Consider the following 19,391-nt stretch of genomic DNA (forward strand, 5'->3'; position numbering starts at 1 on the left):
CAGAGCATATTGTACCATATTCAAAATAAAATCCGTATGAAATATACCTTCAAGTCAATACAAACTACATTCACAGACAAAATCTGTAACAAATATCCAGTGTTCCTGATGCATGCCAAAGGCAGCCAGAAAAGGTAGCCGTTATTCTCATGCCTCCTCAGGAAGCCGTTGCAAATTGAGGACGTGGATGCTGGCCTAAAATAACAAACCGCACAACGTTCTTGTAAAACACAGATCTACACATCCAGAAATGCCTTCACAGCAAAAATGAAGCACCAGATTAAAATCTTCCTTAATATACCTCAAAACAGTAATTCATAGGCATACCAAAATCCACAAAAACAACAATTTGAATCCACGAAATAGCTATCAACCGGATCTTTGTAAGTTGCGTTAAACTTGCACGGCTAAGTGCTCTCTGCAAAAATGCACAAACACTTGCCAGCTACCGAACAACCAGAGTCAAGAAAGCAACGTGGCTTCCAAGGAGGACAGTCTTATGCAATTTTTCTTTTTTAAGCAGCAACGCAAGCACAAACCAACCATTAGGAAGAACACAATTGATATGAATCTTTACTCAGAGCCAGTTCAAATCACTGGGTATGGGAAGGAAAAAGAATGCATGAGACAGGAACTCAACTCATATCCGAGTCACCGAACAAGAAATTATTCTCACAGGACAGGTATAGAAACAAGCTCTGTTAACAAAACAAGTAATCCAAGAGTCTCAAAACGAGGCCACCATCATAATTTGGAGCCTCAGTCCTTGTTCAACTTATTCCGTTCCAACAAACCTGAAATGGAAGTACAATCATAGTGTCCAAAAATTTATCATCATGGCTTGAGCACCAAGGATAGTCCAACCTTTGAGCTCTTTTCAATGGCCTTGGTATCAACTTCTCCAGAAATAGTTAAAAACGATTTGGGCCTCCACTCATGCTGAATGAGGGCACTGGCCTTGCCATAATTGTTGAAGCGTGCCTTCACCAGAGTCAGAGGGTCCAGTGCGTGCTGTGTCCCAAAAGTGAGGGTGTTCTCATTACTCGAAAAGCTGTGGGTGATCTCTGCCCCAACAGCTGTGTTCCACAGTGGGTTCACCAAGTGGTAATAGGAAGCACTCAGGCTGTCTCCCTTGTTGTTCCTGCATAGTTTTTTTTAAGTTAATATACGACCGTAAATAACCTAACACATTTTTAAATTTAGAGAGCTTGTAGTTTCACTCTGCATAGCATTCTGTCCAAAGACGTCATCAAAGAAAATTCTCAACATAAATGACAATCCTTTCTTAAGAAGTAACTTACAAAGTCAGGGCAGCAATAAGATCTGCATTGATGACACTCAATCCAGCATTGTATTTGGTGAAGTTCCCACTTGCAGTGTCAAATGATACATCAGCACCAACAGAGAGACCTTTAGTTCCGACAACACCAGAAAGGTTGACAATGGGATTGGCAGTCAATCCAATACCTGCATTGACTCCTGCATAATCATGCAAGTATTGAAGTTCAACCTGCAACCACAACAAGAAAAGAAAAACATTGATCCAAAAATCTTTCAAAAGAACAAGGAGTATCCAAAGTCGGAAAAATGTGAAGGTTCTTGTACCTTTCCAGATCTCTGATCCGGAACAACAAAGCTGAATATTGTCTTCAATCCAGGTGTGGCAAGTTCATCAACTGTAACAGTCGTCAACAGCTGGCAAAAAGCAGAAACAGATGTAAGTGCCTCCAATCTGCAAAGCATCATATCATCCAGAAAATACCCAGTTGCTCATACATATTATCATGTGAAACAACTTCAGCAGTTTCAGTAGGAATATGTGATTTGTTTCAATGATCATTACGTTCCATTATATTCAATATCAGCCGATCATTATTTTTTTTAATTATTTACATTTTTTGTATACATCTCAACAAATGGTAATAAACAATGAAACAGAGTACAACACCCGAGAACAGGTAGTAAGAAAGAATAATGCCTAAGAAGCAAACATATTAGCTGAGAAAATTCATGAATAACAACAACAAATAAGTCCTACATTTGAATCTGAGTTTGCTTTCACGTCAACTGAGATATTCTTGTTCTTCAGCTGAGACTGAATCTCACCAAAAATAAACTCGTTTTTCTTTGTACCCGAAGCTGTAATTGCCTGCAATGCGATACAGAACCATTTGTGAAAACCATAGATAAACAAGCTTCCCATTGTAAAGAAGAGATTAGAATTAAACAACAACAGAAGTAGCACAAAACAATCAGAAAAGACAATCAGAAATGAACGAGTGCCAATAAAAAGCAGAGAAAAACCAAATTCCACAGAAGATCATTAATCATATTCTTTTGCTAAAAGATACAAGCTTCTTAAGGCCGAGCCGGAAATCTTTGTTTGTAGAGTCTCTTTCAGTTCAGGTCTTGAATCATGGGGCTATAAACCACAAAAAAAGAAACCACTAATTCACTTTCCATCTTTTGCGTTCCACTAAGGCTGCCAGAATAAAATGTGGGATGTGATAACATAGGGATTTTGCTGGGCAATAAATAAAAGATGCTTCTTATGCCAAATGAGAAACTGGCTGCAAGTGATGCGATTGTTGAATCTTAACATGCAAAATGAAACAACATGCAAACTGAACTCAGAAATTGGCTCCCATGGATTCACTGTTTCTATTCATAAATTTGAACACCAGTTCCACTCCCTTTCCTGGGCAATATCAGTAACATTTCAATGTGTCTTAAGGTTAGCTTACTCTGGATTATCCTTGCTGAGACCAGAAATATGCTCTCCTAGAGTTATTATCTACAAACTTAATTAGAGGTAGCCTTTTGAATACCAAGATTTGGATTGCAAATGCCTAATGTATAAAACTAAATATTTGTCAAGATAATCAAAAATGCACTAACACATACTAGAATATACATAGGTTAAAATATTTGAATTTAGCAAGCCGACTGGTTAAACAATTATAGAATTCTCCACATAGATGAACACCAAAACATCATGTCACATCTGCCATGCTTCTTAGGAAATTCCATCTTTTACAATAAAAATCAGGAAAAAGAACGTGTTAGATAATAATCATCAAAACATAACTGGGCACTCAGGCAAATAGAACTAGATAAAAACTGGCAGCCGGTAAACAGTACATGAACTAGTGAAAAATATAACAATGCAAAAAACGTTTGATTCATTCACAGCTTACAACAAGAAACAGATGTACCAACAGGACAAATGCAGTTTCTTCAGGCATCAGGCATCAAAAGCATATCCAAGGTAACTCAACAGTTAGCAACCCACAAGAAGTGGGTGAGCTTGTGCAGGAATGATAATACAAGAACATTGTTCACCGAAATGATATTGAATATAGCCAATCTAGAAGAAAGGGGCATCAAAAGCAATTCAAAGGCATTCGAACTTGCTTCAGTACAACAAGACAACACATTGGAAAGCATGGCTTTAAAGTGGTCACAAACATGCCATGCTTGTTGCTGTAAAATATTGCAGTATATCTGAGATGCACTAAATACTTTTTCGACATGGTTATGCAAATCTTATGCCACAGTGGAACAACATAGAGGTGGTGGAAACTTAAGTCTAATGCTCATGGCTAGCCCAAAGAACCACAAGTTAATGCCACTGAATATTAATAGTTATGCCTTGCTAAGATTTCTGCTAAGATTAGTCAAAGTTCATAATAACTTTTGATGGGATTGTCTGGTATTTCTTCATTATTGGCCTTTTTATGGCAGAAACATCAGTATAGTGTTGTGCGCCTAATTAGGCCGACCCATTTAACTGTGGAAATAGATAAACTTCCTTAGCAGAGGCACACTGGTCATCCATCCTAACAAGATGAGATCTAATCTTCCCATAGAGTGCGCAATTGGCTTGGTAAATCATCACGCTCCCTCATATCTTTCCTTCCCTCAGTCCACCCACAAATTTAGGTATAATCCTCTCCTTAATGCTTCTTGGCAACTTATTACAATCTAGTCATTAAAACATTCAGTGAAACAAAACCATAAATTCTTTGCACACAGAGCCATCTTAACAGGAATCATGACATCAGTTAACCCCAAATATAAAAGGACAAAAATGAATTCCAACCGAGGGCATTCATTACAGATAGCCGAAACCACAAGTTCAAAAATCTAAAGACATTATGCATTTCCCTAAATCCATCCCAGCACTAACCCTTTTACTTCTAAATCTCACTCAGAGGAATGTAGCTACATCTTAATAGCATAGAAAAAAACTGCTAAAAAACACAGGATATGAAAACAAGTAACCATAGTTATACAAAAAGATCTATGTTTCTTCACTCATTTGCTCATGCTTTTGCCTTTCTAAAATTCTATAAATTGCATATCACTTGAAAAAAAAAATGAACAAGTACGAAGATCGACCACAAAAGAACAGAATAACTCCTAAAAAGTCTTCAAAATATATTGATACGGCAGGAACGGTAATTTTGCGCCGTGTACACAAACCCTACCAGAGTAAATTCCAGATCAAATTTGAGAAGATAAAGAAGCAAGAAAATAAATCACTCACAACTCCATTCGAGGTGTAGGTCGTGACGGTGAACTTCTGGTCCGTGAGATAGTCCTTGTAGAGAAGATCTACAGGAGAAATCGAGAAAATCCCTCAAAAACAAAGAAAAATCGAAATAGTCATCCATAAAAACCTAAAAATTAGGGGGAAAAAATTATACCTCTAGCCTTCCTGCCGATTTCCGAATAGAGACCCGGTCCCATCTTCCCTCAGTCGAGATCACCCGCGCCGGAAAAATATCAGAGGAGGGGGAGGGAAGAGAGAAGAAGGCCTTCCCTTATCGAGCGAGATGGGGATTATTATATACAGAGGCGGCGGGGAATGGAAGGGCCCAATAAGAAAGCCCTAATTCTCGTGTTTAAATTTCTCGTACCAGAGATGTTTTCTTGTCAAGAGATCTCAACCGTCGAAGTCGAACGATCCTTTTTTTCGAACCGCTGAGATCGGTTCTCTCGGTATATACTTTCATTTTATCATGCGCGACAACGGATTCGTCGCATCTCGGTGTGGTCGATCGCGGTATATATCACGTATTAGCCGTCTGATCGTTAGATATGTGTCATCGATCACCGTCGAATCACTAAGAGGAATCAGCACATGATGTTCTCATGATTGTGATTACCGGGTGCTTGGTTGGTAGCTGACGACACGTGGCATGCAGTGAACGGCATCTGAGAGGTTTATTCCTTTGCTTCCGGGGCTTCTAAATACACTCCCATATCTTTGTGATGTGCACTCGCATGAGCGATTTTTGACCTTTGGCGGGTGCCGAATGTGATGAAAGACGAATGCGTGTTATTGATAAAAGAGTGTGCTTATCATTTGCTTTTTCTTTTCTTTTTTTGCGAAATGTAAGTTCAAAACAATGTTTAGAGGTAGGACGTATATAATATAAATAACGTATGTAAATATATCTACAAATTTCCATAACAGAGGAAGGAAGACATGAGTAGAGATCCCACTAGATAACCTCCATGTAATTGGTCTAAAAAAATTTATCAATTCAAACTCAATCTATTTACTAAATACGTCAAAATTTCATCAAAATTCAGATCTGAATTCGACTTATTTATTAAGCACATAATTCGATATGACCCATATAACTTATTTATTAGTAGGTCCAATCAAATTAAACAGATTAAACAAATTTTTAACGGATTAAATAGATTTAAACAAGTTAAATAAGTTAAGCGGGTCGAGTTATACTAATCAAAAATAAGTTAGTTTTAAACAGGTTAAACGAGTTAGTTATGATCCGACCTAATTATTAAACAGATCAAAATATATTAAACAGGTCAAAGATCTAAATCCAAATCCAACTTAATTAATAAATAAGTCTAAACGAGTTGACCCATGTATGATCCAAATCTACTTATATCAAGCTCAAATCTGCTTAAAATGATTCGCTCATGGGTCGGATCATAAAATGGTCACATAAAATGGAATCTATCGTTTAAAATGATTCACATATCAACCTCTAAATTGGTCACATAAAATGGAGACCAATGTGCTGCATCATTTTCATATAGAGGTTGTATCTTTTGTGCGAAAGAAAGATTAACATTTCTTCATGTGAATCTATCGTTGGATCGCATAATGGTAGCTTTGAGACCAATCCAGAGGCTTTGAAGTATTTTAAGATCTACGTGGAGTGCGATCCACGACATTACAGAAGGTACAACTATAAACCATCATTTTCGCATAATGGTAGCTTTGACCAGATCCCCGGATCTTAAGCAGATCCACTTCCCATTGCTCGTGGCCTTCTAGTTTCTCGCTGAAAGGTTCCTTTGCCTCCCCATGCAAGTGCCATCCGAATTTAGAAAGATGGCTCTCTTCTCTTGCCTATAAATACATGGAGGCCTTGGAGTTGGTCTCCAACCTCATTGAAGAGAGAAGTTAAAATTCCCCTTGAGAAGAGAAAGGTCAGTATCACCTCCCTTGTTAATTCAAATTATATTTTATCCTTGTGACATGGCCGCCAAAAAGTATTGAAGATGAATTCTTCCATGTAATTGCGGTGGCTGTGACTGCGATTTTTAAAGTTTGCCATCTTGTTATCTTGGTAGGCGATCGGCCCATATCAAGATGAATGGATTACCCTAATGATACTTTTTTTCCGTATTTCAAATACTCTGCACAATGACCAATAAGTTATTAGGTGTTGTTTTAATAGTTTCAGTACCAACGACGCTATTGATAGTACTTTTTTTTAGAGAATGTCAATAAATTTCAAAATTTATTTCGTCGTCCAATAGCTACAACAGTTTTTTTTTATCGGTATCGTAGTAGCTTTTTGGTTAGGTATTGGAGCAGCATTACCTATTGATAAATTTCTAACTTTAGATCTTTTTCAAATTAATTCAACTGTTAAATATAATGATGTAGGTATATAGAGAAGATTTACTTTGAAGTGATTATTTTCTAAGGACATTAATTATAAAAGGCCGGAGAATTTTTAAAATAAACAAGATCCACCAAAATGCTTCTACTAGGTACCCTTATCAAAGTGTAAAAGTTAAATAGGGAAGCATTTAAGTTTGGACTGATAAGGTTGTGCTTTGCTTTATGATGCAGATGGAAGGTGTGGCTAATGAAGGAAAGAAAAAGGAGAAGGAAAAGACCATGGATCCAGTCAAGCTAAGGCAGAAGCTAGAGAAGCTTGACGCTAAAATTGACGCCCTGAAAGCTAAGAAGGAAGAGGTCGTAAGACAACTATATGAGCTAGAGCAAGGCGCTACCGGAGGAGCTCCCTCCCAAACCAAGCAATGAATACCAAGGATATCCAACTCCATAGTTGTTGGATGAAGGAAATAGAATATTTGTCCTACCAAAAACCGAGCATGCCGGACTACTGCTGCAGTATTTTCAGATTCGAGGTCTTCTACAGGCTTCAATTTCTCTATTATTTTTTTTTAAAAGTACCGAAACTATAATAAGATGTATTAGTCTTTTGTTGATCAAAATCTTTCCAAATATATGGGCTAATATATATGGGTGATCCATAATTGCAAAGGATGTTGATGGTTTATTATTATTATTATTATTTTTTAATGTGCGCATGCACATCTTGCATCTTGGAAGTAAAGCTGATCATAAAATATCAAATTTTATGTAGGCTCGCCCCGAAACCAGATTAAAAATAAATAGAGTTTAGGCCCGAAGCCTGGTCTATGATCAGCTATACTTGGAAGAAATTCTAGATATATGCATCAAAAGAGGTCTATATATAGTGATATCTATATTTGGCTTATAACATACGCACTTGTATTCTTAATATGTGTCTATTAACTCATTAGTGTGTAAATGTCGACTAGCTTAATGTCTTGGATTCAAATGCCGCCCTCACCTATTGCAGCTAAGGTTTCAATGATCTTGGTTTTCTGGATAATAATAATAGTGTTAACATTTTGAAGTTATTCAAGAGCTATATCTCAATAGAGATCATTACATCTATGTATTTGTGTATAAATGTATGCATAACATCTACTTCTTGATTTATAATCAATAAAAAGATGTTGCTAGTTGATAGTCAGTTTTAAGATCACGCAATAGCACGTACCTTGTAGGATAGTGATTACGGGTATCGATCCACAGGAATTGGGGTACGATTGTTTTCGTAAAAATATGTGAAAGGGAGAGTTTGTGACAACTATTAAACTAAGTAATCTAATAAGAAATGCAATTGAAAATGATATATAAGTAGAAGAACCTAGGGCAAAGAATTCACCACTAACATGGCAACAAGAATTAATTGTATTTTAATTTATTCTTGGATTAACATGCAAATTAGCTACAAGCCGAATAAGCATTCAAATAAAATGTCACAAAAGCAATTTAGGAATATTCATCTTCAGTTGGCATGAAATGTCTACCCTAAACTAATGTGGCAGGACACTGCATCTTCCTTAAGCATAGATGATCTTTATATTTACTTAGTGACCATGAAAACCAATTGTATAAACGTCACATTTAACATCGCATAAATTAAATATAAGATAAAAGAAGATATTCATTAAAAGCATTAAGTTCATACAACTCCAAGAACAGAAAATTAAATATACAAAACCCTTGTCCCTTTATTAGGGCTGCATCCAGCCCTAATGCAGAGCTCAGCCTTCCATGGGATTCTGGATGACAGCAGCAGTGGAGAAGGCTTCCATCACGACTTCCTTCCTCTCTCCCGTGTCTCCTCCCTTCTCTAGCTTCGGTGGGAACTCCCAGATAAGAATGAATGATGCGGTGAGATAAAGTGGGTGAGAATCATGGGTCAGCCGAATGCCTTCTCTGTTCCATGCCTGGGCCTTTTATAGGCTGCATACCTCCCCCTCTCCTCCCTTGTTCCACATCGAGATAAGGATGGATCGAAGTGGGATGAGGCTGAGAGATTATTGCTTGATCTCCGGACATGTTGTAGATGCTGGCTTTGGTCCCGATGGCTGGGAGCAACCCGTGAGGATTTTGATAACGGAACTCGGGTTCTGTTTTGCTGAAACAGGGGATTCGGTTTGGATGAAGAAGAGGAAGCCGTACGCGTGGAGTAGGTGATAATCCATCGGGAAACAGATGGAGTTCGAAGCTGTTAATCCATGAAACTCGGGAGAATGCTGGTTGAGATGTTAATCAGTTTGAGATGATGTCGTTTGAAAGTTTAATTTGCTGTTATTCTTCTGTTCGCGCTGGGAGAAAGAACCGAGGTGTTCTATGGTGATGCTGGGAATTCCGGGACGCTCGGGATGAAGCTGTTTGGGACGCAATCAGCTCGGGAGGAAGATTGGAGTTGATCCAGTTGGGTGAAGGATCGATCAGTTTGGGATGATGGGGTTGTTCGGTTTAAAAGTTTGATTTTTTTGGGCCGGGAATAAGTTCATGTGGCTGGGAACAGGGGGTGATGCAGGACGCGGGCGTTTGAGAGGATCTCGGAGGCTGGGATCAATCCGGAAAGATGCTGGATTGGTTTGGGAGGAAGAATTTTTAGTTGGAGATGATATGGAAAAAGAGAATCATGGACGTGAGACATGGCGGACGGCTAGGAAGTTTTGGGAGGAATCACGGAAGAAAAGGAAACTTGATCCGTGGATGCAAGAGATGGCGAGGACGTGGATGCAAGATTGAAGCTTACGGCGGAGCTGAAAACGCGGGATGCTGTTCCAAACGGGATGATAGCTGACTCAATCCGTGGATAGGAGATCTGAGAAAATAAGCTTGGGAACTAGCGGAAGAAGATGAGGATGCCGGGAGGAAATGGAGGAGGAGTCTGTTTTGCTAAACTGGGGAGCTGGATCTGTGGACGCGACGTGGACGATGCTCACGGCTATGGGACTCGGAAGATGCGGGAATTTGAAATGGGATGAAGGAGACTTGCAGTTGGCTGGGGTTAATCCGGACTGCTGTGATGCGTGGAAGGATGGCTCCGTTTTGGAGGCTAAAATAGAGGAAGTTTGGACACGTGGGAACTTGTTCTGATGGGTGAACGTGTGAAGAGAAGGAAAGAAATTGATGGGATGCAGTGTGGGTTTAGGCATCGTCCAATTGAGTTTGACTCGGCCTGCATACATTAAGCTCAAATAATTAAGAAAATCAATCAAATTTGAATAATTTATTTAAAATGAAATGATGAAGGAGAACACATTTTCTCATATTTAAATTTAGAATATGTGTATAAAAATAATAATAAGTGCTATATAAAATAGATTAATTTACGTATTATTTAGCACTTATCATTAGTGCTTGGTTATCAACTTATTGATACAAGAATATCAATTAACTTAGTTGGTAAAGTCGTTGGATGCCAGTATTGGTGACTTGGCATCAAATGCCGCTCCTCAGTCTATTTAGACTAGGATTTCTCCTGTTCTAGTTTTCAAATACAACACAATAATAGGGTAAAAATTATTTCGATAATCTTTACAATTGAGAAAGATAATTATGTACATATAGCATGAGTGGGTTAGCAAGATTTCTCCTTGCAATACAGAAGGCATTATATTCGAATCTCTCCAAAATATTTGAGATCAATTTCCTGACCAGGAATAGCATGGCTTAAACTAACTGGGGCTTTACTTGGGTTGGTGTATTGATGTTCTTGACAGGCTCTTCGAAGAGCCTGCATCAAAATTCACACATAAAGTCAACCTAATGTCCATGCATCTAAGCCGGAATGCATTGCGGTGTATGTTTTGCACTACAGAGAGCAATGCAATTTTGAATAGTCGCCATATCATCCATCTTAAATCCTACATAAACCTGATCTGATATCCATGGACCCAAATCGGGATCCATTGCGGTGCATGTTTTACAATGTAGGGGGCTATGCGACCCTAGACGATCACCATATGGTCCATCTCGAAGAAGGATGACTGTCACTTATCTCACGATGTGTCTCATTTGGTATCAAAGGTGATCTTATTCGAAATTCTAAGATGAATGAGACCTTCCATCTCTTAAATAGATGATATGGCACGGATCCTAAGTGACCCAGCCCTCAGCCTCGAATCCATCTAATAAACCCTAGCGTCCAAATTCTAAAAAGTTCTACTTTCGGAACACTGGCTCGGCCCAATCAAGTGGCACCTAAATACGGAAAACACCTACGGCGGCATTAACACCAACAGACACGTGGAGAGCTGGAGAAGGCAGTCCAAAAACCAGTCCAATATTTCGGTCTTTTTGTCGAATAAGCGAGCTAAAGAGTTGGCATGCGATGAGACGCCCATGGGATTTTTATCCAAACCAAAAAAAGACGCAATGGGAAGGTGATTGACCGGCGAATGAGCTCGATGCGGCCGTCGGAAGGCGGAGGAGATGGCCGGGAAGAGGTCGCCGCCGGCGTCGGCGCTGAACGAGTCAGGGAGAGTGGGAAGGACGAGGGCACCCCTCCGCCGGTCCTCCAGGCTCCGGCCCATCTCATTGCCCGCGTCTTCTCGCAGCTCGATTGCGTCGATCTCCTCAACTGCTCTCTCGTCTGCAAGTAAGAAGCTTCAATCCAACTCGAAACTGAGGATTTAATATGTCGTCTTGATTCGAATATTTCTTTGAAGTACTCCGAGGCTCGAATGGCTCAAAGTCTTCAAATTGTTTACCTTGTTCTTATATGTATAATTATATCTTAATCAAAACCCTTTCATGCAGCTGTATGAGCACTTGTTCCCTTTTTATCATCTTACGGCATCGTGGGTCGAGATGAAGAAGTAAAGCTTGCATATTTCTAGTTTGCGGGTCTCAATTTATTTATTTAATTCATTGTGGATTTGTACCAGAAATCACATAGAAAAGGGGATTCCTCGCCTCTAGACTCTTTTTTCCTTATTTCAGAGTGCCTGTAGTTTTATTGGTTATCTAGGGTCGAGAGGGACACGAGTTGTTAGGAAATATACTCTCGGGATACCGGACCGATAGATAGTCTCATTGATACGTATCTTTATTTTTCTTTTTTATATATTTTTGAATTTCTATTAATCAAGGGATTTGGGTAGATTATTTATGGTGTCATGTCTCTATTTTCCTTTCATATTATGTCAATAAGTTCTATAAATAATGATTGCAGCTTGCATGATAGGATAATGAAGAGAAACATTGTTTTCAAGGGAGGTTTACCACTCTTAAAGTGGTATATAGGAGGTCCGGATCCCCATGAAGCATCCATCTTCTCCCATTTTCTCCGATTATTTATATTTTTTTATTAAAATACGTCAGGAACTTATCACTCAATAAGTTTTCACTTGCGGATAGTTTACATCTTTTGTTCAGACTATGTATAAAAAGAATTCTGATAATTGGACTCTGGGCATAATTGAGTAACAAGCAGCCCCATTTTCCCGCATATTATAAATACAACAATGTTCTCTAAATGTCTTTAGGTATGAAATTACATGTTTATAATTTCTGACAACAATCCCAAAACTGGATTGTTCATGAACTATCATACTTGGAGCTCGACTATGTTACATCCTTTTATTTTGTAAACAAAGAAAAGAAGTTTCAAGTGAATAATTTAAACAGCAACTCCATTAAACAAAATAATGCCGGCTTCATTCAAGATTGTATTTGCAAGAACAGCCCTGTTCTGCAATTTCATTTGCTTATAATGGATATAAATTGCTAGTAATTATCTCTAAGTACCTCCCAACGATGGACGTGCCTCTTGGTTTTGGGGTATCTTAATTCTCTTTTATAATTTTTAAGCTTTTCTGCACTGGGTTGATATGCTGATAACCATTGATAATTGATTGCTAGAATTTATAGTTGACTATATAATCTAGTTGTTATCTGGTAAAAGAGATGGTTTACTTTTTAGTCAGTCTCCAGACTTGCTATCTCCTTTAAGACACTGTTTATCATTACTTTGCAGGCAGTGGTATAGGGAGTCTGCAGAGCTGAGGGAGGGTTGGAAGAATGAATACTTGGAGGCCAGGCATCTGTATGGGATGTCCGTTAAAAGGGAATCACATCCACCATCCTCCACCTGCTCTATAAGAGGTGTGCATAGTTGGTGCCCTTGATTTTTTTGTTGCTTGCTCACTATTCCAACAAGAAGCGATGACACTGTAAAGCATTAACCATGTAAGATGAAATATTTCTGTAAGCTTACATGTGCTTTCCAAGGAAGAACGTATGCAATATATATGTCCGTAGATGCAAGTGGTGTGACCCTATTGTAGTCATTGATTGCAATGAATTAGTTCACATGCAAATTAAAAGGCTCATGTAAAGCTTCTGTTTTTCCAAGAAACAGAGGTTATTTCAAAATTCATGACGTGTGTGTAGCTTGGATGCTTTTGAATAAGATTATTGTATTGTTTAATTTTCTTAGAAATCAAACGTTTCTGTATACTATGGGAAATGGGTTCTGGAAATTGTCTCCTGCTGTTTTGTTTTGTTTCAAACAGAACAAAACAGTAGCACTACTGAAACTAATAGCAGTTCTAGATTATGAAACATAGCAGTTCTAGATTATGAAACTTTTCTATTAGGTCTACTGAAATACTTATTTTGGTGGATCCATCCTTTTATTTCTAGATTGTTACCTATTATATTAAGCAATATATTGGTGTAACCGGCAAATGCCTAGTGTGTTCAGCATCCTGTTATCTGCATAAATTCTTTGTTCTCTGTTTCTCTCCTACTCTTTTCTGTTCTCTCCTCCTCTTTCTGTTAAATTAATAAGAAATTCAACGCTAGAAGGTACAAGAGAATGGTCCCTGTTTCATTGTCTTGATCTTCTACACACAGCCAATTTGATTCTATCATTCCACTGCAACAAATGTGCATCACCTTCCTTCTTGGTGGGAACAATTTATAAATCTCATAATACCACATAGAAAATACTGCTGGTCAGGTCCCTAAATGGATTTGGCTAGGTGGAATATTCTTGTGTCTGTAGAGCAGCAAGATAAAGATCTTTGGTGCAATTTTCGGAAACACCTTACCTCTTAATCATACTGTGATTGTACACTTTTACTATCATTTTATGAATCAGAAGGTTGAGAATATTGGTCACTGCTGTCACCATCCAGAGTTCATGCTATGCTTCTGCGCCTTTTATAAGAGCATGGAACTCCATAACTTGAGCATATAAAGAAGTTAATTAGGATCGAGAATGAAGTAATACGCGAGTGCTATTGGTACTGCTATGATCATGCCAACAATAACCCTACAACCACAATATACGGATCTCAGAAACATCTTACAGCTTATCTTAAGAATAAACAATTATAATCAAGAATAGTATATGTAAGAACATCGATTACCCAGTGCTCAGGATATCTGGATGCACGCCATACTCTTTAGCAAACACAAATGTTACTATTCCTTGAGGAAGAGCTGCCTGCATAAAATCACAGTTTTTACCCAACAAAAGGTGATACAGTATCTGGACCTTTATGTGAGTGCATATACATGCCTGAATGTCTTCAGGTATATTTATTATCCTTTTCTCAAAAAGCTGGATAGAGATAAATATATCTGCCTTACTGTCATTTGGCATGAGTTACATGTATTGTGAAGTGAATGTACCTGAACAATTGCCACTTTTAACAATTTTGCCCTCATTCCAATAGCATAGGAAGTGATTGCTATCAAGGCTGGTCCAATTATGAACCTTAATCCCATGGATAAAATCATCATCCGAATCCCACAGGCTATGATGCTAGACTGCGATGCCGTGAAAAGGCCTGTCATGTAACCAATAACCCAACGTTAAAGTCCAGACGATGTCTTTATCTCCAGTATCCATTGTAGGTATGTCAGTCTCTCTCAAGTACCAACCTAAGCTGAACATTGCCATGCCAAGTCCCCCATCTGATAATATTGATATGCAGTTGCTAATTATTAATGGTAGCTCTATTCTCCACCTGCAAAATATGCCATCCGGTCACTTGATGTAACTGCCAGATTTTGGTACTAAGCACATGTGAATAAATAGAAGAAAAAAAAATACCCAATTTCTCTTTTAGGAACAAAAATGCTCCTGGAAGCCTACCTAAAGCTGATTAAAGCCCAAACAAAGCCTGCTAAACTTGCGTAAGTATTGGGATTTATCATAAGTTTCTTTCCCGCCATCCAGAGAATGAGTAAACTCCTGATATTTCTTATGGACAGGGATTTTACTTCATCCTCTTCAGGTCTGGGGCGTACTCCTTCAGAGGATTCCAGTTCCCCTTCAAGATCAAGAAAGAGATCAATATTTCTTACCGACATATTGATGACACAACCAAAAAAAGGGAAAGGGGAAGGAATTAAAATGGAACAGGGATTGCATGTTTCACAGAAATTTTTATTGTATCAGTTGTATTGACTAAACTGAATCATATAATCACTTTGAGGATCAGTGTGTTAAAAAGATAAAATAGTCTACATAAATTCACAATAAGGAATGTTGTTCTTAAGTGGTTTCCTCTTTCTTGGTAACATTATGCAATGTTGCTCTTTTTCATAATGAGTACCTATATGTATCAAACCTTTTTCTTATTCATATATGCATAGCATGTATTTTCTTACATGACTTGTGTTGGTTCTACGGTTGTGAAGTCATGATTCTCATTGTGTCATGGATCCATCATTTGCCTAAACTCTAAAGAAAAGATGTCGCCAACTGTTAATTACTCTTGATATGATATAAGCGTAACCATAATGTGCGTATCTCTGGGTCATATGAATCATATATATGTTTTGTGAAAATATGCTTCTTGGTTGAATTAATAGTTGCAATTATTAAAAATTTTGTATAGTAGTTATGCTTTTTTATGAATGGAACTCTGAATACTGCTAGATGCTTATTCATATGAAGTATCCTGATGATAATTGAGGTCTTTGCAAGAAGGAAAACTGTCTTTTGTTACCTTGATCATGAAAATCTACTGTCACTGCCGGTCTACTTTGCTTGCTATATGAAGATATGAGAATCTGTTCCTGAAATTGTTTGATTTTGTTGGGTCTAATACAACCTAAAGTTACTTGATGATGTTCTCTATTTAACGATGATATGGTTTGCCAAGTTTGTTTCAGTAAACATATCTACCATGTTTAGATTCAATTGGGATATATGATATCTTAGGCTGACTTTAAACTTTGTTTTATGTTTAGACATTCCAGTCCTTGTTGCATAATGTTAAAGTCTACATGAATGAAACAGGAAGTTTCAATATCTTGGGTAGCTTGAAATTATGCCTCTCGTCCTAGCATTCTTGTTTACAACAGTTAGATTGTTGTCTTTTGTCCAGAAAGTGGCAATCCTTATATGTGGATTAAAATGGAAGTTTAGTGATTATCATCATCGAATATCAGTCAATCAGATTGGATACTTTATATGAAACTCTTGTAAATGTAAAATAGTAAAGTAATTTGTGCTGATGAGACTGCAGTTCAGATTTATTATTCTTTTTCCCTATTACTTGAAGATTCATTTCGAATCCTTTAATTTAAAGAACCCTTCCCTCATACAAAAACTAAAATATTTACAGTGAAGAATCTGAATAGAGTAATTGATATCTGGTTCCTTGTATCCCTGTGTGCTAATACTTGAGACAATTGGAGCTCCCCAGGGACCAACGTGAGCAAAGCCAGTTTCTTATATATAATTTTTTATGAAGTTCTTTCTTTGTGTTAATCTATAAGTCCTTAGTGCATTGTGTTGTTATCCATAGTTATCAAGAGTACTTCACATGACGTCTTAAATAATGCACATGGTGTTTTAAATAACTTTTGGTGCTTTTGACAATCCAACATGATGGTGACTATACTAAATGCAGTGTCTGGTGCGAATGGACATTACCTATTCTTTTGGGTTTACTGCAATTCTCTTGTTATTAATTTTCTTGATCAGGATGCTCAAAATGTGATGATCTTAGATAGTTTAGATTCTTACCTGTACTGTCAGTCGGATTTGCTGCAATTGCCTTAGCAGCCCTGAACTCGAAGAGAATTAACAGAAGAGTATACCAAATTAAGCTCTGCAAGACGACGATCTGACCCAAGAGTTTGGCAGCTTCATCCCCATACAGACCTTTTAATAAGGGAATCCCAATAATCAATGTGTTGGGTAGTGTGGATAGAGAGAACCCAGTAATTAGCCAATCCAGGCTGCCTCTAAAGCATGCTTTACTTAGGACTGCAAATACAAAGAGGGCAAGTATTTTTTGCAGCGAGTCCGCTACTAGAAGTTTGAGGTTCATTTTGTAGGGATTGTTGGTGGAGATCACATGGAAGGACAGTAGGGGGACTGAAAATTTGGCTACAAACTTGTTTATCCCCGTGCACTGGTCAGGTGTGAAGAGCTTCCACCATTTTATTGAAAGATAGGCCAGGATCATGGCTGCATACAGCGGCACTGTTGCTACCAGAACATGATATACTGTCGCCAGAGAAATCATATTGGATGATCTGAAAGAAATAAGGAAGCCACAGATAAGTTGGATCTATGTCTCATTTCTGGTGCATGCTGGGCCTTTTATAAAGAGAAGGTTGGCTTGGATGCCGACCTTCTTTCTTGTACAGCTTTGTCTGGAATTTAAAAATATTTTTAAATGCCCATACAGTGCACATGGCTGCTATATCCTTTGCTGGAGTACAAATTACCAGGAATGCATCTGGTCTATGCTAGATCAGTTGTTGTCATAACCTTTCTTGAATTAAAGCTATTCTATTTTGTTTTAATTGTTAATTGTTTTATTCTAAATAAGTATTTCTACCTGTTTTTTATGATTTTTCTCGAGCACTTCTATGCAATAATTCAGTTATTATTATGCAAAACTAAATGCTATTCTTTTTCCACCCATTTTCCCTCTTTTTTTCAACCGCTTAAAAATCGGGGGATATGTTTAGTATCCTGCAATTATATATAGCATAAGCACAAACGTTACACATCTTTGCGTACTTATGTTCAATTTTGGATGGGGTATTTATGTGCCAATGCTTACATTAGCATTATGTTCTGGAGATTTCTTTTCTTTTCCCTTTTTTTTTCTTGTATATTTCTGCTTTTATATATTGACATTAGGAATACACCTGTTTATTTATCTGTATATTGCTTGAGTCCTAGCAAGAAAGGGATGCTTGAAACATTGTCAGTCAGAATCTACATGTCTGCCCTCTACCCAAAGTGTCTATCATGAAATAGGATAGTAGGCTTGTGTATGCGCACTTTGTACAAACTATGGAGGGCACATTGGTAGACTTCAAACTGTTCCCTACATTCAACAAATTGTTTCGGCATTAGAAGAATGCTAGGTGTAATATTTGTGCACTAATAGTCAACTGGGGCAACCCTAATTTCTCATTCATATCACACAATGGTTTTCTGCCTGATTATCCAATAAAAATTTCTTTACTGAATGTCAGGATGATGATATCATTCAAATATAAAGTAATTAGGAATTCTGTATGAAGATTAGCCAGCGCATTGTAATTGAAATAGCTCGCCGATACAATGATGTTCCTTTCTAGGTTCTTTGTGATTGATAAATAGTTTATATTATATTTATTTGTTGATCAGGAAACTGTTATGCTGGTTGCTTTCTAAAATATTTTTTAACAGGAAAGAGGACATTGCCTTTTTGACATTCTAGTTTGGTGTTCTTAAGCCTCCATTGGTTGGTAAGTGCTGACCGACCGACCAAGCCTATCATGGTGAGATTCATTGGTACTTTCTCTGTGACATGCCTATGGTTTCTTCTATGTAGCTCTAATATTTGTTCTTATACACAAGTAGAAACAAGGAAGGCAAGAATAAAGGAGTGAATTCTGGGAGAAGCAAGGGAGTGGCAGTGACTTACAGTGAACAAATTTTCTTTTTTTCCAAATGAGGCAAAAGCACAAGAATAAGTGCTAGGTGAAACATGCTTTAAAACTGAAATTATATACCAAAAATGAGCTATGCTTCTTTGCTAACGCCTTCCACCTACTGTTCTCTTTCTTCAGAACCACACCTCTTTTGACACCTATGGAACTGTCATTCAGGCCATTGGAGATATTTACTTTAATCTGGAGAATAGCTTGATCCCAACCACCCCCAGCCCAGCACAATCCCTCGAGGGTGAGTTCTCCAATCCAAGCATTCAAAGCATACAGCGTTTCCCAGTCTGCATGCAAACCTCGTGTTTCTTCCTCAATAGTCTCGTATATGACCAAGACATAACGCTGGCTGGGTAGACTATTTTATGCACTGAATGCTACCTCCCCTTTTTTTTTTTCGCTGAAATGCTACCTGCCCTTTACGGGAGAGCAAAACGCAGCTGCTTTTATTATTCCAGTAGAGATTAGATCTTGTGCAAATAAAATATCAATTTAATTATAAAAAAAAGGGACAAAGGCTGCTCTTGTGGCAAGAGGTGATATCATCTGAGCA

General features: G+C 37.9%; 3 protein-coding genes across 5 annotated transcripts; 1 reads left to right on the plus strand and 2 right to left on the minus strand.

Moving 5' to 3' along the window:
- Window positions 1-545: 545 nt before the first annotated feature.
- On the minus strand, window positions 546-4,877 carry LOC120109308 (mitochondrial outer membrane protein porin 1-like). Its single transcript, XM_039123062.3, has 6 exons — window positions 4,710-4,877; window positions 4,550-4,617; window positions 2,039-2,149; window positions 1,606-1,695; window positions 1,302-1,510; window positions 546-1,141 (listed from the first exon to the last, which is right to left on the minus strand). The coding sequence occupies exons 1-6, from the start codon at window positions 4,750-4,752 to the stop codon at window positions 835-837; spliced, it is 828 nt and encodes a 275-aa protein (XP_038978990.3). The 5' UTR covers window positions 4,753-4,877; the 3' UTR covers window positions 546-834.
- Window positions 4,878-11,240: 6,363 nt separating this feature from the next.
- On the plus strand, window positions 11,241-19,346 carry LOC103695921 (uncharacterized). Of its 3 annotated transcripts, XM_088710998.2 has the most exons (4): window positions 11,244-11,519; window positions 12,900-13,027; window positions 18,582-18,640; window positions 18,727-19,346. In XM_088710998.2, exons 1-3 carry the CDS (start codon window positions 11,320-11,322, stop codon window positions 18,602-18,604), a joined length of 351 nt encoding a protein of 116 aa, XP_088567124.2. In that variant the 5' UTR covers window positions 11,244-11,319; the 3' UTR covers window positions 18,605-18,640; window positions 18,727-19,346. The 3 variants fall into 3 exon arrangements, with proteins under 3 accessions (XP_008775590.3, XP_088567124.2, XP_026656512.3); XM_008777368.6 differs by lacking the exons at window positions 18,582-18,640; window positions 18,727-19,346 and adding an exon at window positions 15,172-15,548 and having other exon boundaries at window positions 11,241-11,519; XM_026800711.4 differs by lacking the exon at window positions 18,727-19,346 and having other exon boundaries at window positions 18,582-18,673.
- Window positions 13,177-17,418, minus strand: PIN8 (Auxin efflux carrier family protein). The gene is made up of 6 exons (XM_088711003.2): window positions 16,914-17,418; window positions 15,030-15,207; window positions 14,816-14,901; window positions 14,564-14,721; window positions 14,299-14,375; window positions 13,177-14,201 (listed from the first exon to the last, which is right to left on the minus strand). The coding sequence occupies exons 1-6, from the start codon at window positions 17,416-17,418 to the stop codon at window positions 14,132-14,134; spliced, it is 1,074 nt and encodes a 357-aa protein (XP_088567129.1). The 3' UTR covers window positions 13,177-14,131.
- Window positions 19,347-19,391: the final 45 nt, after the last annotated feature.

The sequence above is a fragment of the Phoenix dactylifera genome, chromosome 1 (genome assembly GCF_051530095.1).
Source record: "Phoenix dactylifera cultivar Ajwa chromosome 1, Ajwa_hap1_PhDact_Kaust_v1.1, whole genome shotgun sequence".
Classification (NCBI taxonomy): domain Eukaryota; kingdom Viridiplantae; phylum Streptophyta; class Magnoliopsida; order Arecales; family Arecaceae; genus Phoenix; species Phoenix dactylifera.